At 43.3% G+C, this 19,574-nt stretch overlaps 1 protein-coding gene across 3 annotated transcripts; it reads right to left on the bottom strand.

Moving 5' to 3' along the window:
• Nucleotides 1-3,765: 3,765 nt before the first annotated feature.
• On the bottom strand, nucleotides 3,766-11,558 carry ppp1r15b (protein phosphatase 1, regulatory subunit 15B). 3 transcript variants are annotated; one of them, XM_020483730.2, is made up of 2 exons: nucleotides 8,558-11,555; nucleotides 3,766-6,747 (listed from the first exon to the last, which is right to left on the bottom strand). In XM_020483730.2, the coding sequence occupies exons 1-2, from the start codon at nucleotides 10,586-10,588 to the stop codon at nucleotides 6,556-6,558; spliced, it is 2,223 nt and encodes a 740-aa protein (XP_020339319.1). In that variant the 5' UTR covers nucleotides 10,589-11,555; the 3' UTR covers nucleotides 3,766-6,555. The 3 variants fall into 3 exon arrangements, with proteins under 3 accessions (XP_020339319.1, XP_031681334.1, XP_031681335.1); XM_031825474.1 differs by lacking the exon at nucleotides 3,766-6,747 and adding an exon at nucleotides 6,816-8,343 and having other exon boundaries at nucleotides 8,558-11,558; XM_031825475.1 differs by lacking the exon at nucleotides 3,766-6,747 and adding an exon at nucleotides 6,816-8,340 and having other exon boundaries at nucleotides 8,558-11,558.
• Nucleotides 11,559-19,574: the final 8,016 nt, after the last annotated feature.

Genomic DNA, 19,574 nt, shown 5'->3' with positions numbered 1-19,574 from the left:
GAGGAAGGCGGGGGAGAGAGCGGAAGGGAGGGAGAGAGAGAAGGAGGGAGAGAGAGGAAGGGAGGGGGAGAGAGAGGAAGGGAGGGGGGAGAGAGGAAGGGAGGGGGAGAGAGAGAGGAAGGGAGGGGGACGAGAGAGAGCAAGGGAGGGGGCGAGAGAGGAAGGGAGGTGGAGAGAGCAAGGAGAGGGGGAGAGAGAGGAAGGGAGGGGAGAATGAGAAGAGGAGAGTGAGGAGAGAGAGGAAGGGGGGGGAGAGAGAGGAAGGGAGAGAGAGAGGAAGGGGGAGAGGAGAGAGAGGAAGGGGGAGAGAGAGGAAGGGAGGGGGAGAGAGAGGAAGGGGGAGAGAGAGCAAGGGAGGGGGAGAGAGAGGAAGGGAGGGGGAGAGAGAGGAAGGGAGGGGGAGAGAGCAAGGGAGGGGGAGAGAGAGCAAGGGAGGGGGAGAGAGAGCAAGGGAGGGGGAGAGAGGAAGGGAGGGGGAGAGAGAGGAAGGGAGGGGAGAGAGAGCAAGGGAGGGGAGAGAGAGGAAGGGAGGGGGAGAGAGAGGAAGGGAGGGGGAGAGAGAGGAAGGGGGAGAGAGTTCTCTTTGGATTGGTGGTGGGTGGCAACGTCACAGCTGTTCAATTCCCCTTTCATTAGAGAGAGACATGCCTTTAATCTCCTCCTAGGCACCACCTCCAGGCATTCCATTCAGCCAATGAGATGACAGCATTGGCCAGTCCCAGATTAACTTTTCCATGGCCAGGATGGACCTGCAGGGGAAGCACCGAATATCAGAGGAGGAATAGAGTTCTCAGATTTTGATCAGACTTTGCCACACAGGTCACATAAATGAGAAAATATAGACTAATCTCAACTGAACTGTTTCAGATTTGATTGGTTCTTCATATTTTTTACAATGCAACCACAAAAACTGTGAAAGCCACACACTGATTAAATTGATTAAATCTGCATCCAACAATCAAAATTTGGTCCTATCCTACACCTTTTCAGTTTTCTACAAATAATAAATGTAACCACATACTTAATGCTACTTGGTTTGCAAAAAGTCTACTGCAATGCATGTCAATTCATTAATAAGCAAATGTCTCATGTTGTAATGCAGCAAATCACAATTATGATGATCGTTTTGAGCAGAAAGCAGTTGCACAGTCCTCAGGAAGATCTCCTCGCGTCCTCTGCTCGTCTCCTTCTCAAAACTCATTACAGGAGAAGGTCAGAGAGGACGGAACTCTGACTTTCTCATCCAATAGGTTTTAAGGAGACGAGGGCGTGAGCAGTATGCAATTGAGATCTCCACCATCTCAGTCGATCGACTGGTACGCTCCTGCTATGATAACAAGCAAGAGCGACCTCTATTGGTTGATAATGGAACATAACAAAACAACTATGGGAATCAGACGACTGAATGTAATGTCAATGTTGAGCAGCTTCACTGTAGATTGGGTTTCAATTAAAAAATATGTATTTTTACAAAAAATATATAACTTTTAAGTATCTTCAACAAATACCACGGACAAATCCAAGTGTTTGTATACGTACATCATTGGTTTTAATTGATTAAAATGATTGCCATGTATCCACTATCCATAATGATCTGTAGAAGGATTTGTTTTTCTCTATATATTTAGCCACCCATCTCTTATCCGATTTTGAGTGCCTCTAGGATTGAGGTTGAAATCTTTCTATAATCCTTTCTAGGCTGAGTATGCCTGTGGTGTTCTGGGGAGGCGGGCCTGTTGGTCTCTGACAGCTGTTTGCATCTGTGCATGTTTTCACCTCATACTGCACATTCACATTGCTGACTGGCTCCAGTTGCTAAGAACCATACATCCACTGACTCCATGCTAAATAATGGGGCCTAGTACAGCCCAGGTGCATACAATGTTACAGTACATTCTGAAAAAATGTTACTGTGTGGACAGTAGAAAAGTGGATTACTATATTCAGGTTTCCACTAGATAGCACAGCCAAAGTAAAAATGGGCTATTTTGTAAAAATCAACAAATAAAAAAAGTGCTTTTCGGTCTTCATTTAAGGTTAGGCATAAGGTTAACAGTGTAGTTAGCGTTAAGGTTCAAATCTGAATGTAGGAAGATAAATTGTAGAAATAGTTGTTTTATAACTTTGTGTCTGTGGTAGCTAGTGACAAACCTATCTACACTGTGTGTACAAAATATTAAGAACACATGCTCTTTCCATGACAGACTGAGCAGGTGAAAGCTATGATCCCTTATTGATGTCACTTGTTAAATCCATTTCAGTCAGTGTAGATGAAGGGGGATGAGACAGGTTAAATAAGGATTTCTAAGCCTTGAGACATGGATTATGTGTGTCATTCAGAGGGTGAATGTGTTTTTATTTAACAAGGCAAGTCAGTTAAGAATACATTATTATTCACAATGATGGACTACCAAAAGGCCTCCTGCGGGGACGGACGGGGGCTGAGATTTAAATAAATAAAGGACAAAACAGACATTACAATAAGAGACACCGTAACACTACATAAAGAGACCTAAGACAACAGCATAGTATGGTATCAACACAACATGACAAAAGATTTACAGTGTCTTTGAACGGGGTATTGTAGTAGGTGTCAGGCGCACCGGTTTGTCAAGAACTGTAACTCCCCTGTTTTTGTTTTGTATTTTTACGCTCAACGGTTTCCTGGTTTCCTGTGTTGGTGGTAAAAGTTGGTGGTTGAAGATATCCCTCTAGTGGTGTGGGGGCTGTGCTTTGGCAAAGTGGGTGGGGTTATATCCTTCCTGTTTGGCCCTGTCCGGGGGTGTCCTCGGATGGGGCCAGTGTCTCCTGACCCCTCCTGTCTCAGCCTCCAGTATTTATGCTGCAGTAGTTTATGTGTCGGGGGGCTGGGGTCAGTTTGTTATATCTGGAGTACTTCTCCTGTCCTATTCGGTGTCCTGTGTGAATCTAAGTGTGTGTTCTCTAATTCTCTCCTTCTCTCTTTCTTTCTCTCTCGGAGGACCTGAGCCCTAGGACCATGCCCCAGGACTACATGACATGATGACTCCTTGCTGTCCCCAGTCCACCTGGCCATGCTGCTGCTCCAGTTTCAACTTCCACCTGACTGTGCTGCTGCTCCAGTTTCAACTGTTCTGCCTTATTATTATTCGACCATGCTGGTCATTTATGAACATTTGAACATCTTGGCCATGTTCTGTTATAATCTCCACCCGGCACAGCCAGAAGAGGACTGGCCACCCCACATAGCCTGGTTCCTCTCTAGGTTTCTTCCTAGGTATTGGCCTTTCTAGGGAGTTTTTCCTAGCCACCGTGCTTCTACACCTGCATTGCTTGCTGTTTGGGGTTTTAGGCTGGGTTTCTGTACAGCACTTTGAGATATCAGCTGATGTACGAAGGGCTATATAAATAAATTTGATTTGTGTGTATCGAGCAAGAATGGTCTACCACCCAAAGTACATCCAACCACCTTGACACAACTGTGGGACGCATTGAAGCCAACATGGGCCAGCATCCTTGTAGAATGCTTTTAACGCCTTGTGGAGTCCATGCCGTCATGAATTGAGGCTGTTGAGGGCAAAAGACAGGTGTTGTTAATGTTTTGTACACTGTTTAATGGTACAGTACCAGTTTGGGGTCAAGTGCCCTTTTATGATGATCATCACAACCCTCCCTCCAGTCCGGTGTTGCACCCGAACCAGATTTTAAAAATCATGAACGTCAAACAAATTAAGACCAGTAAATTATTTGCTGGGAAATATGGGGCAAGAAACAAGACAAACCTCATTCATAATTCAATATTGATTTATTTTCAATGAATATGGATTCAAAATGTATAAGTTATGCAGCGCAACTAACTTATTCTAAATTTTACAAAAATAAAACAATTTCATGTTAATTGTACTGACTAAAATAACACCAAGTTAAAGAGTTATATTCTTCAGATCCGAGCACAGCTTTCATATTGTATTTTTTTTCATTCTGAGAATCACTTCAGAATAATGTGCGTTTCACATCCCTGCTTTTCCCCCACCTGGTCACAGAGGTTAACCCTTTATCCACAGTAGGGACACTAACCCCTCAACAATAGATACACAACACTGGGTCCGTAGAAGCATCACAGGGTTAAATAGTAAGAGGTTTAAGTTCAGTGACTTTGGGTCTCACGAAAAGCAATTAAGATGTGTAGCTAGAGAAGGGCTTCCTTAACACATCTCCTTTCCAAGATGACCATTGATGGATGCAAGCTTTACATTTGAGAAAGCATTATTGAAGGTCTATTGGTGCAAATTGTAGATAGAATAAACAATTGCTTTAATCTAGGAACCACCGTGAGGGAAGTAGATAGAGGAAAGCAATTGTTTATTCTAGGAACCACCGTGAGGGAAGTAGATAGAGGAAAGGAGGCCATTTAAGACAAGGATCATGCACATACTTCCACTTAACCCTTATAGCCTTCACTTCAGCCCAGAAATAGTCAGAGGAGCTCTACTGACTGTTCACTAGAAATACCTGCGTGTTTGGCAATAAATACCTGTAAGTCACTCTCAATAAGAGCGCCTGCTCAATCAGGCTTTCCCAAACTTGGTCCTGCGAAATTATTGAAACCAGGAAGACACTACTACAACACAGGCTTGGTTTTAACACTAACCACCAATACAGTTGTGGAGTGTTTTACACCCCCTGCTTAGGATCAAATAGAACACTGTCAATGTTAGTGTGTACTCTGCATGGCATGGTTTACAGGAAGATAACATCTATAAAAAGGAAAGAATAAACTCATTCAAAACCAAGTTTGCTTTCCAAAAGCTCTTAAACCCCAATCCAGCTCCGGAGAGCAGTGTGACATTTGGCTGTGGGTGCCGAGTAGGATTATACCGAACCCCTTAAATACTGACCTGGGTTCAGATCACAATGACATGAAACTGAGAACACTACTGAGAGCAGAGACCCAGATGGATGTGTCAGAGAGAAGGACGGAGCAACGCCAAAAGGGCAGATTAAAATCAAAAGGACAAATTAATAAAAATCCATTTTAAAATGAAATATAAAATACACTTTTGGCTGAAGTGTCTTGTGTAGAGTTCTGTTTTCCAGTCAGGTTACTGAGCACACGGCTCAGCAGAATAGCTGCTCTGTGTTAGACTGTTTGTCCCACTGGAACCAGTAAGCCCTTCTACCTTTACATTACCTGTATACCTCCTAGTTAGCAATATGCAGTCGCCCTTAATCATATCCTATATTAGGTAATCACTCCACTGAGATTCAAACAAAACAGCAAACGATCAGGAAGCAGGCAGGAAGAAAAATCTGTATTATCAAGTCTTCAACACCCCAGATTGACAGTAAGGGGCCAGGAGAGAGAGGTGTGAGGGGATGTCTTCTAGTCCATGGGTTCCCAAACGTTTTACTTCCATAAATTGAGGTGAAAAAAAACATGCACAGAACAAAGTAAAAATGTTGCAGATTTAAAGCGTATTTCCTGTAAGTCTACACATTTTTTACTGAAGCTGAAATTAAAAATGATATTTTAAGCCATTTTTATGAGGAAAAATATACAGGTCCATTGTCTTTTGTACACACTCTCTATTTAGATGATTCAGTTTACGAATAACTCTTTTTTCCATCCCAAAAATGCATTAAAAGAGTATATCTATGTTTTGTAACGCACAAGCAACCCACCTGAAACCACTGGTCAAGTCAACAGTCTGGAAACCACTGGTCAAGTCAACAGTCTGGAAACCACTGGTCTAGTCAACAGTCTGGAAACCACTGGTCTAGTCAACAGTCTGGAAACCACTGGTCTAGTCAACAGTCTGGAAACCACTGGTCTAGTCAACAGTCTGGAAACCACTGGTCTAGTCAACAGTCTGGAAACCACTGGTCTAGTCAACAGTCTGGAAACCACTGGTCTAGTCAACAGTCTGGAAACCACTGGTCTAGTCAACAGTCTGGAAACCACTGGTCTAGTCAACAGTCTGGAAACCACTGGTCTAGTCAACAGTCTGGAAACCACTGGTCTAGTCAACAGTCTGGAAACCACTGGTCTAGTCAACAGTCTGGAAACCACTGGTCTAGTCAACAGTCTGGAAACCACTGGTCTAGTCAACAGTCTGGAAACCACTGGTCTAGTCAACAGTCTGGAAACCACTGGTCTAGTCAACAGTCTGGAAACCACTGGTCTAGTCAACAGTCTGGAAACCACTGGTCTAGTCAACAGTCTGGAAACCACTGGTCTAGTCAACAGTCTGGAAACCACTGGTCTAGTCAACAGTCTGGAAACCACTAGTCTAGTCAACAGTCTGGAAACCACTAGTCTAGTCAACAGTCTGGAAACCACTAGTCTAGTCAACAGTCTGGAAACCACTGGTCTAGTCAACAGCTCTGAAGTGGTTATTTCTGCACATCCAGTCTGAAGGTTTGGGAGTTGGGGGAGGATCACTGGGTAGGGGGGATGACTAAGAAATTCTGATGCAGTCTGTTGAAAATAGGATTTAGGGACAGGGAGGGGTGTTAGAGGGTCACAGAGAAACAGGATTTACGATCAGGTGTGTTGTAGGGGTCAGAGGTTAGGGGTCAGCTGTGGTGTTGTCTCTGGCAGACGGTGAGGCGGAAGGTGGAGCTGAACACGTAGCCGATGCTCTCCTCCACCTCCTGAACACGGCGGAGGAAGCGACAGCGGTCTCTGGCTAGCTCCTCCCACGGCCCACGCCTGTCCTCATCGTCCTCGCTGGCGTAGAACTCATCCACCTCATCACAGAAACCCACCTGTAGAGAGACAGAACTACATACATCACCAGACTAGAACCTTCTCACTGAAACACCTGCAGGCCAAGTTTACTTCTGCATACATTAAAACTCACTAGACTATATTTCAGCTTGACAAAACCAGGTCAACTCAATATTCTGAAAGGAGAAACTGCAGTGCATATAGCATCCAAAACGGAAACGTACAATTATGTCAACAACAAAAGACACTTCCATTTTAAAACGGTAGTCCAAACCCTGACATTCACACACATAAATGAAAAACACACTTGCTCCACAGCTCTCTGCATTTTTTTTAAATTTCACTCAATCCATTTAAGAAACTCAACTAGGCCCTCTAAGCAGCATTCTTCATGTGACTATGAAATTGAGATTAATACCCATCGCTCATCACTGGGAGGCAACGCTACACGTCTGGAGCTGCAACCGTTTGGGCAGAGACAAGGAGAGGCAAAGAAAAAAAAGGAGGAAAATGGGCTGTGTGATGGACGCCCCATAGCTCATCCCAGAGACAATACATCTCCATAAGCAGCAGCCTACTGGGGTCACCAGTACCATTAGAGCGGAGGTTATTAGATGGAAGACAATCTGCTCGGCGTGGGCTGAAGGGTTGGGAGAACGTTGTGGAAACATTGCAAGAACGTTATGAGCCAGCGCGCCGAGCCAGAGAAATAAAAATACAAGGGCTTCAGAGAAATTTGATTTCCGTCTCGCTCAGTTATCACCGTTGCTAAGTAACATGGCAGTTGTGTGCTCCTTATAGGTGGATAATGTAATACAAAGGGCATGGAAAATACAGCCGGACTATATCAAAGACAGCCGTTGGATTGTGCTCATGGATGACTAGGTCTACTCTCATGGTGATTATCTTCCATTCCACTGACTGGGACAGACGTTTCACAGCAATGTACTGATAGTTTTACTACTGCTTTAGCTACAGCCTTCATTCACATCTGGCTAACAGCAGTCAATGTGCTGCTTTAGCTACAGCCCTACGAGTGACTGATCAGTCATAGCATTTCAGCACATTTCAATGGGAATGTCTATAATGATTTTTTTTTTATTACATTATACAGAGCTGTAGAGGTTCACTAAGTGCACTCAGACTCTCCGACTCTGGTCTCCATGGTACAAATATGGGAAGCTGATCACAGGAGAGCGTGGAAAGGGTTGTTGCATAGGTTTCCATCACTTGCAGTCAGACAGGAATACTAACACATAAAAACAGAACAGCTAATACACAGTCAGTCCCTCTTCCCCTTTCTGTATGCTGTGTGAAATCCATCCGTTAGAGAATGTGGTAAAGTTGGAATTTTCCCACAACAACCCAGCCCAAAAACGGCGTGATAACCACGTCGGATAAGAAGTTTGAACAATGAGATCCAATTATTAGTTATTTTTTAATGAACATCTTTCCAGACCACATGATCCGAAGTGATGTAGAAAAACTCTGGTCACATCACGTCAGTCACGGGGTCAGGAAAGTCTGGCGGGGCCAGCGGCTTGTGTCGATGCAGTATGTAAGTACACCACAGGAGATAAAACAAGGCTTCCTCTTCAGCTACTCATTAACAAACAGCCTCCAGCAGTTACCTGCTGAGTGGGAAGATCAGTCATTTTAGGAGTCATTTCCAGGTTCTCACATTTTACTTCAGTCATGTGAGTGACCAATGCCCATAGATGACAATACAATGTGACTGATACTATTCAAGAACATACCTACCATTTTATAAAAACAGAATGAGGAACATATGAATAACAAGGTGTGTGGCGCTTTCTTTAGGCCTACCAGAAAGTCGCCAATACTGACCTTTTTGACTGTGACGCAGCCCGTGGTGGTGATCTCTGGGTTGGGAGGGATCTCTGAGAAGCCACTGTCCAGTCTCTCCTCTGCCTCCTCCTTCCTGTACTGGGGGGGTGAGTGGCTCTGTCCCTGTCCATGACGGGGGGTTGTCTTGCTGCTCTTCTTACAGCGCGCCCCTGTCCCGGCTTTTACCCTTGTACCCCTGACTGGCTCTCTAGTCCTGAGCAGGGCCTGGAAGTTGAATGGGCTGTAGGGGTCTGAGGAGGTACTGAAGGAGTCCCACAGCCTCAGGCTCTCAGCCTCATCCACCTCACTGCTGCTGGACTCCGAGCCAAACTCCTCCGCAGGAGAGGGGGAAGAAGAGGAGAGGGGAGAGGGAGGTTGCTCTGGGGGTGGGGTGTGAGGGGAGCAGGCTGTGGTGGCTGTAGAGGTGGAGGGGATGGTCCTGGGGTTGGTAATGAGGGCGGTGAAGTTTTGGGGGTTGTAGGGGTCCCTGCTTTGGCACAGTGAGTTCCACAGTCTCTCAGTCTCAGAGTCATCCTCCTCTTCATCGTCATCCAACAACTCGGAATTGGAGAATTCTGACGAGCCCTCGCTGTCGAAACCATCGTCATCCTCCTCGCTGAGTGAGTCGTCTGATTGGCTGTCGTCGCTGCAGGGGCTGCCCATGATGTAGGCGATGGCCTTGTTACTGCACTGGGGGGTGGAGGGGGGCAGAGCGGTGGTAGACACTGGTGGACCCTCAGCCGCTGTTTCCTCTTCCTCAGAGTCTGAGAAGTCAGAGTCCTCAATTTCTTCCTCCTCCTCTAATTCCATCCCTCCAGTGGCAGCAGTCTCACCCACTTCTCTATGATTGGATGCATCCCTCTCTAGCCCACTCTCTCCAGAGCTCCCCTGTGTTGGTGTGTCAGATGTGATGGTCTCTTCCTTCATCTCTGTGATCCCCTGTAGCTCTTCAATGGGAGGCCTTAACATGTACAGTCTGGAGGTGGAGTGTTCTTCTTCCAGACTGGAATAACCATTATCCTGGTCAGGGGTAAAAACTGCCACCTCACTGCAGGCAGTGACAGCTCCAACTCTGACAAGATGATCACTGATACCGACTGTTTCCCAGTGATGTAATGAGAAACAGTCAGGGAAAGGGAGAGACTCTGGCCAGGTGGCTGTTTGAAGGCTTCCATTGTCATTTGGCTCCTCTTTGTTGCAGGAGGCGCCAGTGCTTTTGCCATCCATTGATTCGTTATCATCGAAATGTACAAACAGCCCTGTTGGCTTGGTAACCGTAGCCTTTGTACCACACTCCGGTTGAAAACAATGACCATTACTGTTGTTTTCCCCAGTGCACTCTTTTCTCCAAGACAAATTTGACAGCCACCCTTGGGCGCTACTGGTTCCCCAAAGCCCACCCCACCAGTTACCAGCGGTACTATTTTCTCTGGCTGACACCGCGTCAGATGACCAACCGTTCCCACCAAGTACATGCCCTTGGTCTGGGTGTTTCATTTCCTGAGCCGACGCTGCGTTCAACAAAACATGACTGAGAAAACCTCTCGCGATTGCGAGGTATCCTACCGAAGTTTGTTGCCTTATATTTAAGTCCATTTCTGCAGCATTTTGAATCCCTAACTCATAAAGAGAATCTGCTGTCAACCAACTCGGAGTACTATTACCTGACGCTGCTAGCCCAGGGCTACCATGCTGGTATTGCAGGTACGATAGATGATGTGCATGGTGTTGAGGTCCAGGCAAGACGTCGTCCAGTTGTCCTAAAAAATTGCTTTCTGCCTCTACAAAGTTATCTTTGAAATTCCCACTGACCCACCCTGTCACATTGTGAGGCATGGCAGGAGTACTAGGGCGCCATGGTATATACTTTTGCAGAAATGACAGGGCAGGCCTAGAAACCGCGGAGAACATGCCCATCCACGAGCGCTCCTGGTTTGGTTGTCGGGGAGAGGCCACTCCATGCCCGGCGGGAGTGGATGGAGGCGTCTTCACACCAGAAAAGTGTTCCTCGCGATTCATGTTTCTAAACATTCTCAATACTGGCTTGTGGCTAACAAATGGTCACTATGCAAGATACATTAGTACATTTTCGATCAAGAATACCGCTTGACAGCTTGCTGCTGGGAAGTTTGTTAAAGCTTTTTGGTTAGTTAGGTAGCTAACGTACACGTGTAGGGCAATTTAACACGCTGACATATAGTAGCTAATTCACAATATATTAATAACTCGTATTAACTAGACTGCCAAAATAAACATGCCAATCAAACTTTAGTCTGGCAATAAAGGATAACAAGAACCAACGTTAGTTATCTAGCTAACTAGTGCTAATAATGCTAGTTTGAGCAGCTGTTACCGGGCTAGCTAACGTAATCTTGATTTTGAGAGCTGTTCGTTTCGCTGGAAGTTGCTAGCGACACATTTGAGAATAACTTAGTGTGCACTCCAGAGCACTGTCCATAATTGCAGGTGAAACATCCATTACTGTTGTCCCTTATCCATCTTCTTACACCGAAAGACTAGCAATAGCATACCGGTTAGCTCTCCTGTTCAAGTGAATACCATCGTCCATGTTGTCCGCGGTATGGGAGACATTTTCCTGCGAGTGGTGGTTAGACTTATTTCGCGCGGTAAGCATCGTACAAACAGGGGTAGTGAATGTAGAAAGTGGCGAGTCATAGCATGTTGAGAAATTCAGGATAAACGAAAATATACAATCCATTTTAGTCTTGGTTGGAGAAAAAGCTGGTTAGAGTCTCGCACGTAGCACCCGGCGACAGCGCAGATGCAAACCTTGATCCGAGACTTCAACGAAGCTCAACAATTCATTACAATAAAATCATGGAATGCATCCGCATGAGAAATGTAGTATTCAATAGATATCAACTAAATAGACAAGCTCGTTATAATACTTCAATGCGATACTTCTGTTTTTTTACAATCATGGTTGCGTTGCCTTGTACGGTCGGTCGACTCCTCTGCCCACTTTTCAGAAGAGGATTTCATCAGAAAATGTAGGGGGCGTCGTGAAAGAGGTCTCGTGGAAATGTTTAGGGACCGTCGCAGAGTTACCGTCGTCAGTAATCCACATGGCGATTTTGCATGACATGACACGAAATGTCCCTGTCATATAATGAAAGTGAATATCCTGACTCCTGCAGCATACTGCAGTGTATGGAAAAAGCTCAGTGTGACAGGTTTTGAGATGGTGATAGTTCATGCAAAATAATGTCACAATACTGGGTTTCAAGATAAACTCTCAATAGTTAGAAATATTGTAGGAGTCGATGAATGCATTTGGCAGTCTTTCTAAATATATATACATTATTAACCCTTGGGCTCATATAGGCCTACTAGTGTGTTGAGAATCAAGTTCATGTTCCACTCTGTGTTGCTCTCCAGTTACAGGTTTTTGCATGGCTACCAGTGGTGGAAAAAGTACCCAATTGTCATACTTGAGTTAAAGTAAAGATGCGTGCTCAGTGCCCTCCTGTACTCCCTGTTCACTCATGACAGCATGTCCAGGCACGACTCCAACACCATCATTAAGTTTGCTGATGACACAACAGTGGTAGGCATGATCACCGACAACAATGAGACAGCCTATAGGGAGCTCGTCAGAGACCTGACCGTGTGGTGCAAGGACAAAAACCTCCCCCTCAACATGATCAAGACAAAGGAGATGATTGTGGACTACATACAGGAAAAGGAGGACCGAGCACGCCCCCATTCTCATCGATCGGGCTGCAGTGGAGCAGGTTGAGAGCTTCAAGTTCCTTGGCGTCCACATCACAAACAAACTAACATGTTCCAAGCATACCAAGACAGTTGTGAAGAGGGCACGACAAAACCTATTCCCCCTCAGGAGACTGAAATTATTTGGCATGGGTCCTCAGATCCTCAAAAAGTTCTACAGCTGCACCATCGAGAGCATCACTGCCTGGTATGGCAACTGCTCAGCCTCCGACCGCAAGGCACTACTTAGGGTTGTGCGTACGGCCCAGTACATCACCGTGGACAAGCTTCCTGCCACCTCTATACCAGGCGGTGTCAGAGGAAAGCCCTAAAAATTGTCAAAGACTCCAGTCACCCTAGTCATAGACTGTTCTCTCTGCTACCGCACGGCAAGCGGTACTGGAGCACCAAGTCTAGGTATAAGAGGTTCCTAAATAGCTTCTACCCGAGCCATAAGACTCATGAACAGCTAATCAAATGGCTACCCACTATTTGTTTATTTACTCTGTTATTATTTATGCATAGTCACTTTAATAACTCTACCTACATGTACATATTACCTCAATTACCTCGACACCGGTACCCCCTGTATATAGCCCCGCTATTGTTATTTTACTGCTGCTGCTTGAATGATTTGTTATTTTCATCTTATTTTTTTTTGTTTGTATTTTCTTAAAACTGCATTGTTGGTTAAGGGCTTGTAAAGTAAGCATTTTTGTACCTGTTGTATTCGGCGCATGTGACAAATTTCATTAATGGAAAAAGGATGCATTTCAACTTAATTACGAGTCTCATAGCAAAGGATCTGAATACTTATGTAAATAAGGTGTTTGCTTTTTTATTTTAATACACTTGCAAAATTTTCTAAAAACCAGTTTTTCGCATTGTCATTATGGGGTATTGTTTGTTGATTGATGAGGAACATGTTTTATTTAATCCATATTAGAAAAAGGCTGTAACGTAACAAAATGTGGAAAAAGTCAAGAGGTCTGAATACTTTCCGAATGCACTGTATACAGCAAAATTGTTGTGAGAGACTGTCCCTTTTGCTCCTGATTCCCAAAATACTTATGTTGTTAGTCATGATGTATAACATACAATGCAGCAGGTACTGTATGGACATCCTTTAATTTCACTGTGCAATATTGTCCATATGATAACACAGACACACTGTCTCCAAACATAGCTAATAGTAATAGCCTACCTACTGTGGCTTGCGAAAGTGCAAAATATTTTTGGGTGAAACAAACAAGAAATAAGACAAAAAAAACTGAACTTGAGGGTGCATAACTATTCACTCCCCCAAAGTCAATACTTTGTAGAGCAACCTTTTACAGCAATTACAGCTTGGGGTATGTCTCTATAAGCCTGGCACATCTTTGCCACTGGGATTTTTGCCCATTTTTCAAGGCAAAACTGCTCCAGCTCCTTCAAGTTGGATGGGTTCCGGTGGTGTACAGTAATCTTTAAGTCATACCACAGATTCTCAATTGGATTGAGGTCTGGGCTTTGACTAGGACATTCCAAGACATTTAAATGTTTCCCCTTAAACCACTCAAGTGTTGCTATATCAGTATGCTTAGGGTCATTGCCCTGCTGGAAGGTGAACCTACATCCCAGTCTCAAATCTCTGGAAGACTGAAACAGGTTTCCCCTAAGAATTTGCCTGTATTTAGCGCCATCCATCATTCCTTCAATTCTGACCAGTTTCCCAGTGCATGCTGATGAAAAACAACCCAACAGCATGACACTGCCACCACCATGCTTCACTGTGGAGATGGTGTTCTCGGGGTGATGAGAGATGTTGGGTTTGCGCCAGTCATAGCATTGTCCTTCCTGGCCAAAAAGCTCAATTTGAGTCTCATATGACCAGAGTACCTTTTTCCATATATTTGGAGAGTCTCCCACATGCCTTTTGGCGAACACCAAACGTGTTTGCTAATTTTTTTAATTTAAGCAATGGCTTTTTTCTGGTCACTCTTCCGTAAAGCCCAGCTCTGTGGAGTGTACGGCTTAAAGTGGTCCTATGGACAGATACTCCAATCTCCCCTGTGGCGGCTTTGCAGCTCCTTCAGGGTTATTTTTGGTCTCTTTGTTGCCTCTCTGATTAATGCCCTCCTTGCCTGGTCCGTGAGTTTTGATGGGCGGCCCTCTCTTGGCAGGTTTGTTGCGGTGCCATATTCTTTCCATTTTTAATAATGGATTTAATGGTTTTCTGTGGAATGTTCAAAGTTTTGGATATTTTTTTGGTGCCACTTACTTAGTGGTGTTGCATACTGGGGCCTTTCAGAACAGGTATATATATACTGAAATCATGTGACAGATCATGTGACAATTAGATTGCACACAGGTGGACTTTATTTAACTAATTATGTGACTTCTGAAGGTAATTGGTTGCAGATCTTATTAGGAGCTTCATAGCAAAGGGAGTAAAAACACATGCATGCTCCACTTTTCCGTTAAAAAAATAATAATAATTTTGAAACAAGTATTTTTTTCCCATTTCACTATTTTGTGTATGTCCATTTTTATTTTTTACCTTTATTTAACCAGGCAAGTCAGTTAAGAACACATTCTTATTTTCAATGACGGCCTGGGAACAGTGGGTTAACTGCCTGTTCAGGGGCAGAACGACAGATTTGTACCTTGTCAGCTCGGGGGTTTGAACTCGCAACCTTCCGGTTACTAGTCCAATGCTCTAACCACTAGGCTACGCTGCCGCCCCATTACATGAATTCCAACTAAAAATCCATTTAAATTACAGGTTGTAATGCAACAAAATAGGAAAAAAAGCCAAGGGGGATGAATACTTTTGCAAGGCATTGTATATCGTATAATGCATGGTTCAAATCAAAGGAGATTGGTGGCACCTTAATTGGGGAGGACAGGCTTGCGGTAATGGCTGGAGTGAAATCAGTGGAATGGTATGGAATACATCACACACATGGTTTCCATGTGTTTGATGCCATTATGAGCCATCTTCCCCTCAGTAGCCCCCACTGGTTCAAATGCACAACTCATGGGAATGTCTTAAGAATAGAAGATTGGACCAACTTGATTGTCAATGCTTTTGTGTGTGCCTCGTGCCTGGATTGAGCTTTTAATACTTATGAGAGTGTCTCATGCTAGGTTGTGTCATGATGTGGTCCTTTCTGGGTATAAATAATGGCTCCCCCCCTCACTCTCTCCTACACCCAGGTTCTGTTATCTCAGGTCGTAAATTCCTGGAGGAGACTCTCTGCCCCTTTTCATGCAGAGAGACCACAGAGTGAACATAGGATTTCACATGGCCGAACTCCTAAATCCCCAAAATGGGAAAATGAAACAAAATGTTCACTTGTAAGAAGGTGGGAATGGTCCGTGAACACTTAAGAGACGGGTATAACGAGTGTGTTTCATTTGGTGACCTCAAAGAGGACAGGAAACACACATAACTATATCTCTGAATGGGTACATTTCTCAATTATGGGGTTTGTTTCTAATTCTTGTATAAAAGGGATGAGTAAAGATCAAACTATTTGTGAAATGGTCTAATGTGATGTTAAACCTTTAATGTGAGAGAAATGTATTCCCTTTAAAGTATAACTAAGCCATTGGCCCGCCCCCGTGAGCACAGACATGATCAGGCGTCATAGACCCACCTTTTCTACTGTTACGAATAAAAGCCCCTCCTGAGGAAATCCTCTTCAGACCACGCATACCTTGGCGTAAACTAAGGTAGCACAGGTTTTAGTTTAGACTAAGCATACCCACAGTGTGAGCTGTGATTGCAAATAGTTATTGAATTCCTAATCATACCACGTGGAGCATTGGCTATCGATCCCTACAGAATAAGAGCAAATCTTAGATACTAATTACTAGTCTGCAGCTAGAAATGATGTAAACCTGAGACGAGAATACCGACAACTGCTGAAACATCTATTTTATGAGAACATTTCTGAATGGTACTCTGAAGTATCCATTCTAACCACGAAAAACTTTGCTCTTCGGGGAAACAGAAAGAGAGAGACTCAGATGAACTGACTCTTCAGCAGACGGACCGGATTCCAATAGGAAAGATTAAGACACATGAGCGTAAATATATATTGATTGCAATTATTCCCAAATGAGTGAGAGTTCATGTGCAGAGGATTAGCATTTCAACTAATATAATTATCAACTGTATGTAGTGATCCCTTTTGTCTTTCCCGCTCTCTCAGTCCAACCCCCATTCCTTTGTCCACCAAGTCATCATAGCCCACTAGGGAATCTTACCTATCATTTGTTAGTAACATATCTTTCTTTTTGTTTATGCATTTCTGTGATTATTTAGTTAGTCAGTAAATAAATGTTTACAGATAACCAACAATTTACGACGTTTGGAAGGAGACTGACGTGAGGTAAATAATAATTCAATAATAGAGGCCTAAATTGATCAGATATTAAAATATCTGAAGAGTTATATTCTGAAAATTATAACTTTGTAATCTGAAGATTTTCCGTGGTGCTGACTTCCTAGTTAATTACATTTACATGATTAGTTTAATCACGTAATAGTAATTACAGAGAATTGATTTCATAAAATAACAGTCTTTACTTTTAATGATGCCAAAGACACGACAGTTGGTTGGTTGGTTCAGTTGGGGGGCCCTAGTTTGTTATAAGCGTGCCTAGATACCAGACTGTAATTTGAATCTTTCCCATATGTAGTATAAAACTGGTATGGGGCATTGACTCCTAGTGCTCGAATTCCATACAGATGTAGGATCTTAATTTGACCACCCTGCTGCAGGAGAACTTATCAACATTTTAAACTTGTAGTGTATTTGAGGTTTATAATAAAAAGGCTTCTGAAGTTTGATTTTCCATTACAAAAATATATCAACCCATACAAAAATGTCATAATTATAATCCACATAATTATAATCCACATAATTCATGTTTTCCTGCTGTAGCTCAAATTCTACTGTAGATTCTCATCATCCTGTATTTATGTTTCTATGTGGTCATCTGTGGTCTCTCCGCTTTAGCCAGCAGATCTTGTCTGAGCAACACTCCTGCAATGATGTGTCTTGTTTCCCCACATAGAGGTTAACCCAGGGTGATTCACACTTAGCCTGATCTAATGTAATTGTTACCTCAGTATGGGGACAGCATAGAGGCCTGGGTGGATGAGTGTGATGGGACACAGAGGTATGCAGACTGACTGAGACAAATCCTCCCTGCCTCAAAGTAAACATAATTATCAGGGTTCGGCCATTGAGCTACACTGAGATTAACAGATAAACCAAATAGTTAGGTTTCCATTGTAATTAGACATATTTCAATGTTATTTCAATACAAACAAGATGGTGCAATGATTTGGAATGTTACTGACAAAAGCTTCTGAGTCAGTGGCTGTTTAATCTTACATGGTGCTTTCATCAAATGAAACACGCATCGGCTACGCTCACAAAAATACACAAACGTCTTTTCAATTCAAGTTTATTTTGTTATTTAGTGCAAATTATATTACATAACATGGTCAAAAATTAAAAAAACAACAACTAGAACTATATACTGAATTAAAGAAATAGGTCACATTAATGATATTCTCAGTATTTACAGTACACAAGATCCAGTTCATTTTAAAAATGTACATTCTGTCCCATTTTCCCAGGATGACAGAGGTCAGAGTTCAGTCCCTTGACCTGGAAGGATCCAGGTAAAACCCGTACCCAATCCCAAATAGACCCCTACCACTAGCCTCTACCAGATAGGCACTTCACATAGATCTAACATATTTAGACAGGTACCTCCTGGTAAACTAGGTGAAATGATCACCATATTGCTTCATATCCTTTCAGATCTACACTTAGTACATAGCAGCTAGGTGCTAAGGGCTTGGGGCTAGGTTTGGGAGTCCCAATGCCTTCAAATGAACCCCTGTCCCAGTCTCCTTCCATTCATAATCACTGGTCTGTATTTAAACATGAGAGGCAAGAGCAATATTTTGATCATATCCCCTTTACCCAGAGTAATATACTGTATAGAGATCCAGAGCTATACAACTCTCCTCTTAGCTACAGTATCAAGACCAGAAAGGAGACAAGGAGGAAGCCTCCTTTCCCCCAAAGTGGTACAACTGACACACACACAAAATAAATCAGACACTTTCACTTCAATGTCTGTCATCAGCTTTATAGCACACAACAAACACCTACACTGTCAACATGGAGAAAGTAATATTTCAATCATATAGTTTTCCTTGTAACTTCACACTGCAGAGCCTAAAGCTACAGTGCAGCCATCCAGACTGCTGTGAAACTCAGAGGAAATGTTGTTCATGTTCTAGAAATCAAACAGAAAGAAGCAGATATCCACCAGACACATTCAATAGGCAGTCAAATAAAGTGTTGTTTTTGAATGAGTTCAGTGGTTAAACTGGTTGTTCCGGGTTAGGCATACCAGTGCGGTTTGATTACTGCTCTTTAGCCCCAGGGAGGCTAACCTCTAGTCATTCAACACACACCTGTTCAGACTACCTATCCCTGTTTCTAAAACTGTGCTCTTTATGGATCATGAATGAACTGGCAAATAAACATCTTCAGAGATATCAATTCTTCATGTGCTAAATCAGACATAAATGAATAAATAACTGTACAGGGCTGGTGAACTGGTCAGTAACTCCTAGGCAGAGTATGCTGAACAGTATGTGATGTCAAAGGAAACCATACCAAATAGTATCTAAATATTACATTTTACGTGTTACATTTCAGCACCTGTGAAAGCCAGCCTTAACCTGTATTAGCCTGTCTGTAATTGTATTGTGAACTGAAAACATCAGACACCAAGATGTTATGATATCTTACCAATAACTGCTCCATTTGAGAAACTTCCTTCACAGCCATAAGTTGTTTTTTTCCCAGACCAAGTGACTTTGACCAGGAATAAATCTGGTCCTAGGTATTGGCAATTGTTCATGGTCAGGTCATTTCTTGGTCAGGTCAAAACTCCTAGGCCTAATTCATGAGTTAATCTTGACCTTTCCCTCTCACCCACCTGTGAATTAAGACATTGATTCTGTGTGGATATAGTACACTGCCCACGAGCATTTTACTCCAATGAAAATGGACTTTTTACATTCATAGAGGTCACAGTGTCTGTCTGCCAGAGTGAAACAGGGCCAGTGTGTAAGCCTCTTACAGAAGAAAATGCGAAATCACTTCCAAAAAAAGACTGCAGTGCAACACCCCAGAACTTCCCAAAGACAAGATACAAATGAGTAGAGCAATGCTGCTGTAGGTACAGTGCCTTGCGAAAGTAT

This window comes from Oncorhynchus kisutch, linkage group LG5 (assembly GCF_002021735.2).
Source record: "Oncorhynchus kisutch isolate 150728-3 linkage group LG5, Okis_V2, whole genome shotgun sequence".
NCBI classification, from domain to species: domain Eukaryota; kingdom Metazoa; phylum Chordata; class Actinopteri; order Salmoniformes; family Salmonidae; genus Oncorhynchus; species Oncorhynchus kisutch.
The sequence above is the reverse complement of the archived record's forward strand: the minus strand, read 5'-3'. Positions and strand labels throughout refer to the sequence as shown.

Bases quoted from the DNA above. Each gene is read 5' to 3' on its own strand.
- ppp1r15b (XM_020483730.2), bottom strand. From the start codon at position 10,588: ATGTTTAGAAACATGAATCGCGAGGAACACTTTTCTGGTGTGAAGACG. The intron at 6,748-8,557 runs GTCAGTATTGGC...GTCTCTCTACAG, and splicing joins GCTGCGTCACAGTCAAAAAG to GTGGGTTTCTGTGATGAGGT.